We start from the raw sequence: 15503 nt of genomic DNA, 5'->3' as shown, positions 1-15503 counted from the left end.
GAGCAACTGGTTTGTGCAGAAGGGCTGACATCAGTAAAAACTCCATCAGTACCTACAACCTGGGGTGGGATCCTTCCTGTTACTGAATCTGTGTTCAGCTACACATGATAAAGGAATAGCGTTAGCTGGAGCGCTGAGCTCCAAAATGGCAGCACTAGCACCAAATCAGCACTGCATGTTGGTTAATGTGATGATCTGTCTAGACTGATATATTTCTGCTATGCATTCAGTGCACATGCTCCAATGGTCTCGCCAATATGGTATCCGTGCAACTCTCCTCATGCCCTGGAAGTCATTTTGGACCTCATGATACCTATAACACCCAAACAACAGACACCTCCAATTCAAATTTCACACCACTCATCTTCTGATTGTGATGAAGGCCTATGCCTGAAACTTTAATAGTTTCCTTTCTTTGCAGTTCCTGCCTGACTTGCTGAGTGTTACCTGCATTTTCCTTGGGTCTTTTTTTTTTTAAAAAAGAGAAAAAAAAAAACTCATTTTCATTAAAGTTCTGCATGGTTATTGTTTTGGATTGATAAGATCTCCTGTCACAAATGCATTGTTTGTCAGCTACTACTGTCCCGGTTATTTATGCTTATCTAATCCATCCAGATACTTGGTTTCTATGACATGCGACCAGAAAGGAAACAATTGCAGCTGTAAGTGACATCATCCGCTCCGTAAAAACAAAATGGACCTTTACGACCTTATCACTCATTATTGTGAGTATACAACACAGTGTTTCCGCTGCCTTATTCTACAAGCCAATAAAGTTTGAAACTTCAGCAGAAGAGGTACACGAAGCAAGGCATCCTGAGGAAAACAGGCTGACTTGTTTCCTTTTGAAATACTCTGCTAAAAAGGAGGGATGTGGCAAACCTGGAATATACAAATACCTCACAATACAGCTAAGATCATGTGGACAGTAATTACCACAGGAATATTGCCCCACAGATCCTTTCGGGTAAACACTCCTTATGAAGGAGATGTACAGAATTTCCATGGTTGGAGGGGGAAGGTAAGTCATTTATCCTGTTGATGCTCCTCAGCTAAATGGTAGCCAAACTAGCATTGATTTGTCCCCCATCAAACGAGATCATCCCTTATCTAGGTAGTCAGAGGTCTGCAGTGATAGGCCCACCAAATCACAGATCATTCACTCTGCTCTCCCCCACCCCCTCTCCCAGTCCCTGCACTTGCCCGAAACGCCTTACCTCTCTGACATTTTTCCAGTTCTGATGAAACATTGCCCTGAAACGTTAACTCTGTTTCTCCCGCCACAAATCCTGCCTGACCCGCTGGGCGTTTCCAGCACTTTTCTGCTTTTTATTTCCTGTTCCAGCATCTGCAGTATTTTGATTTTCCGGAAACAATGAAACGTGTTCACGCGTCGGTCCGTGACTTCGGACGGAGCGGCAACTGAGGCGAACTGCCGCCCTGCTCCAAAGTTCTTACTTTGAAATCCAGGCGATCCTGTCTCGCCCGACCTTCTGAGTCAGGGCAGGTGAGATCCGGGCAATGCAGCGGGTCCCCAGGCCCCCAGGGCTTGGTGTCGAGGGTTGTAGAGTCGCAGGTAAGGAAACCATGCCCCCCCTTTTTACGGCACTTGCTGCTGTAAGCCAGGTAAGTTTAAAGGTCTAGATGGATCTAAAGGTCCTTGACAAGCTAGAGAAAAGGTAAGTATATATAAGGTAAGTGGGTAGGATTTGTTGTGGGTCGGGGGGGGGTGAGCTGGGGCCTTCAGGGAAGCGGGTGTCGGGTCGGGCCTGGGGGTGGAGTGTCGGGTCGGGTCAGGCTTGGGGGGGGGGGGGGAGGGTGGTGTTCGGACCTGAGTGGGAGAGAGGAGGGGCGGTGTTGGGTTGGGCCTGGGTGTTGGAGGGGGGTGGGTGGTGCAGGGGGAAATCGGGTCAGGCCTTGGGTGTGCGATGGGGTGAGAGTCGGTCCTGGAGGGGGTGTCAGGGTTAGGCTGGTGGTGGCAGGGGTGGGGCGGGCGAGGCAGTCCGGCCTTGTGGCAGCGATGGTAGGGGTCCCATTCTGAGGGTGAGGAGGGTGGTGGCAGGAAGAGTCCCCGTGGGGGGGTGGGGGAAATCCCATGGGCTGGAGAGTTCCAGTCAGGGGGTGTAGCCCCTTGAGGGGGGGTGGAGTCCCTTGAGGAGGGGTGATCGGAGGGGTGGGGGTGGGGGTCCCTGGGAGGGTCAGGTGGGGTGAGAGAGTCCCGTGGGGAGGGGGGGTTGGTGTCCCATGGGTAGGGGTAGTTGGGGGGTGCTGGCAATCCCCTGGAGGGTCGGGGGCATGAGGGAGCCCCGTGGGGTGGATAATCAAGAGGGCGGAGGTTTGAGTCCCGTGGGGGGTCAGGGTTGTGGGAGGAGTTCCGTGAGGGGTTCTGTTTGAATTGTACAATAGTTACCCAGAAGCTACAATTGGTTTAAATTCTCTAACTTTTTCTGAGTAACTATTGATGTAATACAGTCGGAACCATCCAAAGTTTGCAATTTAAATTTCATTTTCCAATGGCTCCCAGTGCAGGGCTATTGTACTTCCCAGGAAATTTCCATGCAAACCTTACCTGGGATATTCCAGGGGGAAGGGAGAGGGTGTTTCCCAGCGCATTTTTGGGGTACCTCCTCCCCTACCATGTGTGACGCCCGGCAGCTTGGAAGTTACGGCCTTACATCTGGAGTGTCATTCTGAAGTGGTTTGTATCAGACTGACACTGCAGCACTGAACCTAGGCCTGGAGTCGGTGCCCTGCTTAATACTCGGCCTCCAAGGTCAAATGTCAAAGCAGCTGACAGGAAATGGACTCACTTTGTCCTCCACAATGGTATTTCAAACTGCAGTAGAAGGTACCAAACAAAGTGAAACAGATTCTTGGACTTGCTTTGTGGGGGAGTGGCGGGGGATGGGAGCAACTATCTCTGAACAAGAAAATTTCTGCTGCTCATTATCTCTTCAAAACTATATAAAATTTCCACTCTTGGTTAACTTTCTAAAGTTGAATAATACAATTGCCAATTTACTAATTTAGCATTGCAAACATATTTTATTATGCTGTCTTCCTTCTACCCCAGCCCTTCTCCTGAGTATTTTCCATGATCCATTTGTAGACAACAGTTCCTAGACGTGGATGATGCAGTGACATCTTGCATTCATATTGTGGTTTTAACATTAGGAAACCATTAAGGCACTTCACAGGCACACAATAAGAAAACTACTGGCACTGATCCAAAGAAGGAGATATTAGGACATGGAGCAAAAAGCTTGGTCAAAGAAGTAGGCTTTAAGGAGGGTCTCAAGGAGAGGGGAATGAAGTGAAGGGATGGAGAGATTTGGGGATGGAATTCATGTTTAGGGCCAAGATGACAAAGGGCGGAATCATCCCAGATTTGCACTAAGTGTGGTAGCAGGTGGGAAAACGCTGTTTTCCCCGCCAGCCGCAATGGTGGCTTCTCGCACCATTTCATCTCAAACCCACATTAATTATGCATTCCCAGGAAATACGCCATTTTGATGGCGGGCGCACTCTCGTTCACCCACTATGCCATCACCTTGCCACTTCATCACGCAGCGGAGGCCTGCTGTCCTCTACCCTCCACTCTGGCCTCACGATGGGCAGCAACATCACCAATCTGGCTTGGGAGGCAGTGGCAGTGGTGGGTCAGTACCAACTGCAAAGGAGGACAGTTGCCCAGTGCCGCAAGAGGATGAATGATCTGCCAGGGTAAGTCACTCTTTTCATCACTCTCAACTCACACACTCACAAACCCATCACACATGCACAGGGATCTCACACCTCAAGGGGCAACACTACGAACTCTCACACACACCTTCACATCTCCATCAGGCTCATATCCTCTGGAGCTCACATTCTCATCCTGTCCATGGCTCCGCTCACCACACAAACATTCCACGCAGGGCCATGTGTCTGACTCACACTCTCTCCATCTGTTTTCATGCAGGAGAAGCCTGCTCACATCAGCAGGGAGAGGTCCCAGACTGGGGGTGGAGTGGCCCACATTAGGCCCCTGACTCACTTTGAGGAGCGTGCCATCGCACTGATTGGTGAGGGCGTGGACCCTGCCTGCTGTGATGGTGAGGTCGGCGGCAAACACACTCATGAGGATCCTGCACCACATCGACCCTCTCCAAACGCAACTGTGAGTGCTCTCTCTCTCTCTCCTGCTTTTGACTCTGCTGCCATGCACTAATTATCTCTACTTTGGTTCACAGGGAGCTCTGCCAAGTAACCAATACCCTCAGCTAGCCAGTCCCTCAGCTCCATCCAGGTCCTCAACTCCAGCAGTTTGAAGAGCTGGAAATAAGCAGCCTGGAAGACCCATCACAGCGCTTACCCACACCCTCCACTAGCACAGAGACACACACCTCGGTGGGACCTAGATCTAGAGCAGGCTCAGGTTCACAATCTAGTAGTCACCACACGGACACATGTCCACAGCAGGAGGAGGCAGGTGAAGCTGAGCTTCCCGGCACTCGGAGGACTGCTGGGGAAGAGGCATCTGTGAGGCCCGAGTCAGATGATAAACCTCTAGATTCAGCCTTCCAACTCATCCTAGAGAGTCAGCAGAAGGTAGGGGAACATCACGCAGAGCTGTTGGAAGCCCTCAACAGAGTGGCACATGAGTCGGAGGAGTGTGTCCGTCTGCTCTTTGATGAAGTGGTGGCCATGTGGGTGAATATGGAGGCCTCCTTGGGAAGGATGGCAGATGTCATGGAGACCCTGGTCCAGCAGAATGTAGCGATACGCGCAGACCTGCGCTCCAGCACGGGAGCTAGGGGTGAGTTCCTGCATTGGCCGCCCGAGAGGGAAATGAGGCACCTCGACATCCCTCCAGGTGCTCCTTCCCCTCAAGGAGTCAATCCAAAGCCCCCGGGCACCCAAAGGGAGGAGGAGCAGCAGCTGGACACCCCTGGGTCATCCACTCAGGAATCCCAGAGGCTGTCCTCTCCCTCCGAGTCCCCTTTGCCTGTGAGCCCCTCAACCTCGTCCTCTGTCACCGCAGAGGGAGCAGGCGGCCAATGAGTAATTCTGGAGTGAGAAGTGAGAGTGTGGCAGGGCCTTTTGGAGCCTCGTTCAAGCACCACTCCCACGCACGCGGATCCTTCACATATAACACTCACCTCAATGTCCTGAGCATTTTCAATGCTGCCTGCTGGGGTTCACTTTCGGTTGTCCATCTGAGCTAACCTGCATCTTCACCCACCCACTGGCCATACTCCTATGCAGCACCTGATCTTGCCCAAGACTCTTGTTTCACCTTCAATTTAGACAGCATGGTGATGATACAGTATTTCATTTGCTCCCCCGTCCTTTCCCCTATCACTGTCGACCCCCAGCGTGACTTTTCACCTCCCCTCCGTGACCTAACAGCTACAACCCTTTTCAATGGGGATGTCCAGGTGAATGTGCACGTTCCTTTCCTTCCCAAAAATCTCACTGCCATCCATATTCTCCTCCCTGACCTCCTCCTTCCCACCCCCCAGGGTCTGGGTCTGCCTCCGAGTCCCCACCAACCACCCTCACCGTCCTACCCTGCTGCCTCAATCTGCCCTTGGTCATTCTCGCCATTCCCTCGTATCACGCCCACCTTCACTCGCTCCCCAGGAGGCAGTCATGGAATCATCAGAGCCCTCCCTTGCATTTTCACCTGGACATTAGCCCCTCCAGACACCCCTACCCCCCTTGAAACCCATTCACCCCTTGGAACCCCTTCCCCACCCCCAGACTCCCCCCATCTTAGTCCTTCCCCCACCTAGGACTCCCCCACCACCCCCCACACCCGCCGACCCCACTTTGTCCTTCCCCTTTCCTGATTCGTTCGGACACCCTTACCTCTTCTGTCACCCTTCGTCCTTCCCCCCGCACTAGCTCCTTCTTCCAGCCTTACTTCTTCCTTACTCCCTCCCCTCTTTGCACTCCTTCCTCCTCCCAGATTCCACCCCACCCCCCCAATCACAACCCCGATGCTCAACACCTTTGTTCCCTCCCTTCCAGCCTCACCCCCACAAAACCTTCATTCCCCTCTCCCAACATCTTCGTTCCCCCCCTCCCAATGTCACCCGCCCCCGACACCTCTTCCTCTCCCAATCGATCCTAGACCTTTCTCTCCCACCGCCCAGTACATCTCCATCTCCCAAACACAGCTGGACCTTCCTCTCCCACCCCTTCGACCATCATCCATTGTGAGCAGACCCTCAACAGTGACTTTCCAACTTCTGTGAGCTGCTTCGCGGTGGAGCCATGTCCATGTGAATCCACCCAGCAGGCCATGGATATTCCTCCAGTGTGTCATCGCTGCCAGGCTCCAGCATCTTCTGCTCCTCGGATGTCCGCGATGTGAGCAAGGCCCTGGCGGGTAAGTCCCGACTTCTGCACGTCACAGTTGTCGAGGCGTGTTCTGCACCGACGTGTTTTCCTGCCGACGTGGGTGGGCGATCCAGCCGGGCGGGGGTATGATTCCGGGGGGCTGGCCTTATTTTGGTGTGCAGACGTGTTACAATGAGGCCCCCGACCTCCGATGGCGGGAGACCAATTTTTGGCCTTCTCGTCATATTGTCCGCTCACACTGGCCAAACACGCCCAACACCAGCGGGCACAGAAAATTCCAACCTAATAGAGGGACGAAGGGAGCGTAGAGTTGGGATAATAGAGATCTGGGCAGGTTGTGAGGCTGGAGGATATAACAGTAATGGGGTAAGGCCATGGAGGGAAACTGAACACAGGGAGAGAATTTTAAAATTAAAGTGTTTGGGGATTCAGAAACCAATGTGCGACAGCGAGCACAGGGTGTTGAGTGAACGGCTGTAGGTTAGAACGTGGGAAGCAGTTTTGAATGAGCTCCAATCCACGAGGGTGGAAGATGGATGTCTGGCCGGACAGGATAGCATTGGAATAGTCAAGTCTGAAAGTAACAAAAACCATGGGTGAGCTCTTAGCAGGAGGTAATCCATGGCAGGGCAATGTATTTTAGAGGTGGAAGTAAGCATTCTGTGGCTATGAGATCAGAAACTCAGCTCAAGGTCAATAAGATCCTGAGGTTAATTGTGAATAGCCTAGTTCAGCTCAGATGGTGGCCGGGGAGGGGGTGGAATCAGTAGCTCGAGTTTGTGGCAGGGACAAAGACATTGGCTTTTGATCTGCCCAACGTTTAGTTCTAAGAAATTCCAGTTCACCTAGGTCTGGATATGGGACAAGCAGCCTGACAGGTTCGAGGCTGTAGAGATGATGGTAAGACTGAGCTGGGTGTTGTCAGCGTACAAGTGGAAGCTGAAATCCTTGTCTTTGGGGGATGGCACGAGTATCAGTATGAAGAGGAGAAAAAGCAGGGGCCACAGATAGTTCCACGAGGAACTCCAGAGGTAACCATTGGTGAGGGGCGAGGCACTTGGTCTGGCATAGGCTAAAATATTCACATTTCCATTTGACTTACAACATTGACAAAACTTCCTCAAGTAACTTTAAAAAGACCACAAATAAGCAAGAATCTTTATGATTTTTGGGTAGCCGCCAATCAGTGCTGAATATGGCTGATTAGCAAACCATCTACTGACATTACTCCACGTTCTACTTGTGGTGACTTTTTGCTGAAATCAGCAAAAACAAAAGCTTAGACCATCTGAATACAAGTAAAGATATTCAGCCTCTAAACAAATATTAACACAGCAGAGAGCAATTTGAGGGGGTGAGATTTAATTTCAACAACTACTCATATTTGTAGTGCCTTTAATGTAATGAAATGCCCTAAGGTGATTCACAGGCGTATAAAAAACAAAATATGATACCGAGCCACATAAGGAGCTACAAGGTCAAATGAGCAAAAGCTTGGTCAGAGAGGTAGGTTTTAAGGAGTGTCTTAAAGGAGGAAAGTGAGGTAGAGAGTTTGCAAGGAGAGAATTCCAGAGTTTGGGACTCAGGCAGCTGAAAGCACAGTCATCAATGGTGCAGCGATTAAAATCAGGGATGCTCAAGAGTCCAGAATTAGAAGAGCACAGATATCTTGGAGGGTTGTGGTCTGAAGAAGATTACAGAGATAGGGAGGGACGAGGCCACAGTGAGGTTTGAAGGCAAGGATGAAAACTTTAAAGTCAGCACGTTGTTTGACTGGGAGTCAATGTAAGCCAGTGAGCACAGAGGTGATAGTTGAACGGGATCTGATGCAAGTTAGGACACAGGCAGCTGAGTTTTGGATGACCTCAGTTTATGGGGAGTAGAATGTGAAATCCAGCCAGGAGTGCATTGGAAGAGTCAAGTCTAGAGGCAACAAAGGTATGAATGAGGGTTTCAGCAGCAGATGAGCTGACACAGGGGTGAAGTTGAGCAATGTAATGGAGGTGGAAATAGCTGGTTTAGCGATTGTATGCCTACATGGTTGGAAGTTCCTCTCGGGGCCAAATATGACACCAAGGTTGTGAACAGACTGATTTAGTCTCAGACTGTTGCCAGGGAGCGGGATTGAATTGTTAACCAAGGAATAGAATTTGGAACAGGCATCAAAAACAATGGCTTCAGTCTAACCAATGTTTAGTTGGAGGGAATTTCTGCAAATCCAGTGCTAGATGCCAAATAAGCACTCTGATCATTTTAGAGACAGTGGAGGCGTTCGAAGAGGTGGTGGTGAGGTAGAGCTGGCTGTCATCAACCTACATGTGAACATAAACAATGTCCTTTCAGATGATGTTGCTGAGGATGCAGATGAGAATTAGGGATGGGCCAAGGATACCAGAGGGAATGGTGCAGGAGTCGGAAGTGCATTGCAAGTGAGACTCTGGCTGCATTGAGATAGAAAGGAATGGAACCATGTGAGAGCAATCCTACCCATCTGGATGAAGGTGGACAGGCATTGGATGAGGATGGTGTGGTCAGCTGTGCCATAGGCTGCAGACAGGCCAAGAAAGATGAGTAGGGATAGTTTATCTTTATCACAACCACATAGGATGTCACTCGTGACTTTAGTAAGAACTATTTCAGTACTGCCATAGGACAGAAACCTAATTGGAGGGATTGAAACATGGAGCTCCAGGAAAGGTGGCATAAATTTGGGAAGCTACAACATGTTCAAGGACTTTGAAGAGGAAAGTGAGGTTAGAGATGGGGCATTAGTTTGCTAGGACAGTGGGATCAATGTTTGAGTTTTTAAGAGGGTTAATGATGGCAGATTTAAAGCAAAGGTGGCCAACACCTGAAGAGAAAGAGCCATTAGCAAGATTGGCTAACATTTTAATTCAAAATTTAGCAGGTGTTTACAAACCGTTCAATCACTCACTCCCATGTTATCTGGGTCCCTCATAATCAGATTACAGGCTTTGTAATCACTCCCTGCTATTCATTTGTTCTGTAAGTTGTCCACTGGTGTTAAAACCATAAATTCCTGCACTTCACGTCTCAACCTTTGCCCTAAATTGCTTAAACTCAAGCTCATCAATATTTATATGCAACCAGCTGCCCTTGTAAATGACCAATGTTCTGACCAGTCTTGTTAACAATTTCCATGGCTAACGCACCACATTCCCGGGAGAGCAATCAATTCTCATGAGAAACTCATTTCTATAATGAATGTCTGCCACATACTTTATTTAAAGAGACTATAACATGTGCATTGATATCATATCACACTTGTACCTGCATGTCAGGGGCAATGAGAGATTTGTCCCTGTTAGTAGGGCACAGAACCTCATCTCAGTGTCTTCAAACTACCACAGTACTCCAGGGATATGATTGTCAGTGTGATTTTTAACCATTTGAAGACTAAGCAATTTTCACCATCAAAGGAAAATGATAGCAGTTTAGAACTGTAATTATCCAGCCTGGATTTCTGCCGATGGTTGTGCAAGAGTCAGCTAACAGTTTCTCACAGAATTTGTGTACACAAGGACATTGCTCACTGACCTCATCCCTCATTCCTCTCTTCCGTATAGAAAACCATCCAGAACTTTCAAACTACTTCAGCAAATGATATCAAACTTTAATTGGAACATCTGTATCCTAGTACTTACTGCTCCATGAAGCTCTGTTCTTAGTAGATTCATTTTAACAAGAAATGCCCCAATCCTACCTTTTCACTCTGTTGTACACCTAATAATGATTCAATCATTTACAAAGTGAAGAATTATGTGATGACAATTTTAATACTGTATAATTATAGTCAATTTTATTCTGGAGCCATCTCTATTGACTTTACTGTGTTCATGTAATTACTCTGTTCTGGTCTTTTGAAATGCATGGTCATGGAACAGATTAGAAATCCAATTTAGCTGTTTATTCCATCTTAAGTGATGTTATTCCTCTGTAAGAATATCTATTTATTTTCAAGTTTGGTGTTTTGATGCTTTCACTGTTTCAGTCAAACAGAATTGCATGTTTATCCACTCTTGTGGATGTTCTTCGTAGAATTAGTCCACTCATTCAAGAGTCAACTCAATAGAGTTATGCTAGAAGGAAGCTATATTTGACACATGTGAAGAATAGTTTTTACTGGCTGTGAGAGAATAACCTTCAGTGACAAATTAAGCAATAATGCCCGTTTGCTGTACTGGGAAATTGAGGAAAGGCTGGACAATTGAAGGATGAGGGCCGGAGGTCCTGTCCTTCAATTGCCTGGTATATGCTGAATTCTTTGCAGCTGCACATGTACAAATATGTTCTCGCTAAACGGTCATAGCCTCAATCTACTGAAGACACTGATGAGCAAACTGATCTATTCTCTTGTGGCACCACTTTCACCTTAGCTCATCTTCTATCGAGATTGAAACTATGGTTTCAAACCAATTGGAATTGTCCGTAGGTATAATATTAAAAAATGGTCCTGCAATTTGATCTTACAGTGCAAATTTACTAAATACTTCTGATTGGTGTCTTCTGTATATAGTCAAAGCAATTACTAATGGATTTTAAGTGGAAACTCAATAAAATATGAAACTAATGCTATTCTAATGCTGTACAAAAACCATTAACAATCAGATATATAGATCAACTGTTTCTCCTGAAAAATGATCTAAAGATGGTCAACAGAGATATACAGAAAATAACAAAACCTCATGAGAACTGAAATAATAATGTTATACTTGCTATTTTTTTTTTGCAATACTGCACTCCACAAGATCTTACACCTTGGTGCTTAATCTTTCAGTCCTCATCTAAAGAATTAGTCTATCAGGGGGAGAAAAGTTCTAAATCTTAAATAGCCATCACTCTGTAAACTTAGGTTGCTTTAAAAATAAAAAGGACTTTGAAATATTGGTAAGTGACTATGAGAAATGTGTCCTTTTCCATCTGGTTGTCAGTGTTTAATGGTAAACCAGAATGCATATGGGGCAGTCCAAGCATGAAGGGCAGTAGGACACTCATGCGAAGAGCTGCTCTGTCCTTCTGTGAGATCAGAAGCCTGTCACTTCTCTCATCCAGACTGTCAGCCTTGAGACACTATAACTAGCCTTACCTCTGTGTTGTACACTCCATATATCAGGAAGATGAAGAGACCCTATAAAGACAAAAGGAGGGGAAAAAGCTGTTAACTGTAATCATTTTTTTCACGCGCAATTCTGAAACAAAGTTTCCCGAGAACAAACACATAGAGGCTTTTGCAGCTGACAAGGTCAATTTTTATTTTTCAATTTCATGAACCAGAGCTCAAGTATCTACCACAGAGGAAAGAAGCTCTTTACAAATCTCTGTTAACCTTGATTGCTTTGCAGTTGGGTGTCAGAACAATTGGGGTTCTTGAAAAGAAACTGGTCCCATTAAAATTACCACCGCAATTAGTACTATCAGTTTTGAGGCAGAACTTCATCAGTATGAATAATATTACACATTTTGCACCATGACAAATCTAAATCTAGTTCGCAGTAAGACAAAACATGCAGCAGAAATTCCACTGAACTGCATACATTCAAGATTTTGCACCATTTTGAGTGTCGGCTGGTAGCACTCTCGTCTGAGTCATAAGGTCAAGGGTTCAAGCCCCACTCCGGGGCCAGGATTTTCACGATGGAGGGGTTTTCCTTTCTGCCATTCAAGGAGTTGGTGGAGAAAATATCCCCACCGATGCTGCCTGCCCTGCAGCCATTTAACGCTCCAACAAGCGTTATTTGGCTGTGGGGTAGAGGGGGGGGTGAGGCAGGGCTTCCACCCCTCACTCGGGAGGAAGTCCCACCTCGGAGAGCTGCTGGCCAATCAGATTGGGCAGCGGCTCTCTAGTCCCGGGGCGCCAGAGGCTGCAGTGGTCAACACTGGAACTGCAAGCAGTCCCCAGAGTCTTAGGTGCTGGGAATCCAGAACCAATTAAAGTTTGGGGGTGTCTGGACGGGGTGGGGAGGTGAGACCCAGGCGGGATGGACAGGAGGGATGGGGGTGTTAGTGGAGAGGTCGCGGGGGAAGGGAGGACCAGCAGAAACCAGTCCCTTTAGGAGGGACAGCTGATATTAAAAGGAGGCTGATGACAGAGGTGCCCAACCCCCCCGCCCCTCCACCCGAGGTCTGACTTACCTTTCGGGCTTCCCCCCTGCCCCTGAACTCCTCCCGCCAGCCTGAAAATTGAGGCTTGGTGTTAAACGGCCCTTAGGTGGTCAATAATAGGTCATTTAAGGGCCTTAACTGGGGTAAGGGTAGGCAGGCCGGCCGGCCAAGGCCTTGCTCATCCCAGTGTAAAATTGCGGCGAGGTCGGAGTGGGCGGGAGCTCAGTGGGAAGGCCATCCAAGAAATTTTACAGCCAACCCCCACCTACAAACCCGTCAGCGGGGAAATGTAAAATTCTGTCCTGGGATTTAGCCACACAATCTCAGCTGATAGTTCAGTGCAGTACTGCGGGAGTGCTACATTGTCAGACATGATATCCTTTAGATAGGCTGTGAAACACAGATCTTGCCTACTAATGGAAATGGAGAAGATCACAAGACACAAATCAAAGAAGAGCAGAAATATTCCCACAGTATCCTGATCAACATTATTTCAAGCACAATCAAAAAACTAGTCATTCATTCCAACCCTACACTACACAAATTGATTATATAGTGATTAATTATGAGGTACTTTAGAAAACACACCATTTAAATGCCAAGTTTCTTTAACTTCAGGTGTGAACGCTCACACTACTTGTTTTCATGCCAATTAATGTTCAACTATCATATGAAAATTTTATTTTAAATTTAAAAATCACCTCTAAATTTTAACTAAAAACTAAACTGTTCACCCTTTACTGACATTGGATATCTGACTGGCACTAGGAGCGCAATTTTAGAGGAATGCTAAGACGACAGAATAAATGCCTGCTCACATCATTTTGAAAACTGCACTCATGTAAACCCAGTCAGTGCCATATAACGTACCAGAACAAATGAGCAATAGGAACAGGAGCAGGCCATTTAGCCCCTCCAGCCTATTCCATGCCATTCAATGAGATCATGGCTGATCTTTATCTCACTCCAGCCATCTACCCTGTATCCAAATCCCTTAGTGCCATAGCTAGCAAAAAAAAACTAATCAATATCAATTTACAATTATTAATTCAACGAGCAACCAGTGCTTTTTGTGGGAGAGGGTTCACCCTTCCACCACCTTTTGCATAAAGAAGGGTTTCCCAATTTCGTACCTGAATGGCCTGGCTCTCATTTTAATATTATGTCCCTTGTTCCAGACTCAACCAGGAGTTTCTATCTATCCTTTCGTTTCCTATCAAAGTCTTAAAACTCAAATGACCTTTAAACTCGGTATATTCCAGGGTATACAAGCCTAGATAATATATAATTTCTCCTCATAAACTAACTCTTGGAGCCCTGGTAACATTCCAATGAAACAGTGCAGTCCCCAGAGCTGTATGCGGCACTCTAGATGTGTCTCAGGGCTTTGTATAGCTGCAACAAAACTTCCTGGTTTTTATATCCAATCTTCTGATTACAAAGGTCAAAATTCTATTAGCCTTTTTGATTATATTTTTGTACCTCACCATTAAATATTAGTGATCTTTTGCGTGGACCCCTAAATCTCTTTGGACTTCTACTATACCGAGCTTTTTGCCGTTTAAAGAATACTAGGATCTAGCCTTCTTGGTCCAAGTTGAATGACCTCACACTCATCTGGCTGAAATCCATCTGCCACAGTTTTGCTTACTCTCTTAATCAATCAATCTCTCACTGTAACTTTACGCTCCCATTTATGCTTATTATGTCACCAATTTTTGTATCATCAGTAAGTTAGATATATAACTCTCCAATATCTAAGTCACTTCTAAATATAGTGAATAGTTGAGGCCCCAGCACAGATCTTTGTGGGATAACAGTCAGTTTCTTTTAATTCATGCATATACCCATTATCCCGACCCTTCTATCATCTAACCAATCTCCGAACCAGATCAATAATTTGTCTTCAATTCCGTGAGTTTTACGTGTAGCTAGCAAAAGGCAAAAACCGAACAATATTTACTATTGAAGAAATAACTAACTAAGAAAAGATAGAATCTAGCTTTAGTTAGAAGGTTGACCTTTATATAAATATATTGTGGGTACATGTTCATAATATAGTACAGTAGCACATTATTAAATGGCAGCATCACCACTGGGAGTTGCATTATTGCTAATGATGATTATACTGTATTATTTTAAAGATATTCCTCTTCAAATGATAGAAGCATAATTGTGTGATCAAGAAGTGCAGTCCTGTGACCCCTAATCTTAAGGATTGGAGTAAACACAATAACACAAATTGTATGCAACATAATGGAATTCTATCAAAAGATACCAAATATTTTTCCCAATCATATTTTACTTAGAAGTATTTCCAGTGTGTTGAATGACCACATTGGAGGAATTTTCCCAAGCGAGGTTCCAGGGTGAGCTGGGGTAGGAAATTTCCAGAAAGTGAATTCAGTTCAGGATCTCAACATGATCCCACCGTCAGCCAGCTTTCCCCCAGTGTAGGATTGAAGGAGAGCAAGGAACCTCAATGGGTTTGGCAGGCAAGCACATTAGAAATTCTGGTAGTTAAGAAGGCAGTTATGACCTGCTTTAACCCTGCATCCTGAATTTCCCACCTATGGAGGCAGTTTCCTGACCTGTCAACAACTCACTGTTGTCACTGAGGTGAGAGCATAGCATCTTCAGTGAAACTAACCATCTGGGAAGGTTTTGATCAGTTACACTGAAGAGCTGCAGTCATGGCCAGCTGAGAGGTTGATGTTCAAAGCGTTTCTTCTCGGAGTGCTTGACAGGTGATTGCCAACTGCTTGGAAGTCACTTCACTTATGCAGCACTTCACTCGTCTTCAGCTGCATTTCCCTGCTGTCACCCTTCCCCACAGCATGGAAACAGCTTATGCAGCTCCATCTTCCACCTCTATTGAGGGTCAATAACAGAAGCCACACCATCACAGCAGCTCCAGCAGCAGCAATAACACCAGCAGCAGCACCAGCTGTGTTCTCCTCAGCTGCATGTTCCTCCATAGGCAAAGGGATCGACACCAAGATACAACTGGAAGGAGGCAAGACTCCTGTCTA

The 15503-nt window shown here is 46.6% G+C and overlaps 1 protein-coding gene across 1 annotated transcript in view; it reads right to left on the bottom strand.

Moving 5' to 3' along the window:
- Nucleotides 1–15503, bottom strand: part of LOC144692711 (adhesion G protein-coupled receptor D2) — a 290395-nt gene that overhangs the window by 157449 nt on the left and 117443 nt on the right. Inside the window, exon 18 of the mRNA XM_078561799.1 lies at nucleotides 11456–11497. Within this exon, the coding sequence (XP_078417925.1) occupies nucleotides 11456–11497 (42 nt within the window). The remainder of the gene's footprint in view (nucleotides 1–11455; nucleotides 11498–15503) is intronic.

This window comes from Cetorhinus maximus, chromosome 17, assembly GCF_964194155.1.
Source record: "Cetorhinus maximus chromosome 17, sCetMax3.hap1.1, whole genome shotgun sequence".
Lineage (NCBI taxonomy): Eukaryota > Metazoa > Chordata > Chondrichthyes > Lamniformes > Cetorhinidae > Cetorhinus > Cetorhinus maximus.
The sequence above is the reverse complement of the archived record's forward strand: the minus strand, read 5'-3'. Positions and strand labels throughout refer to the sequence as shown.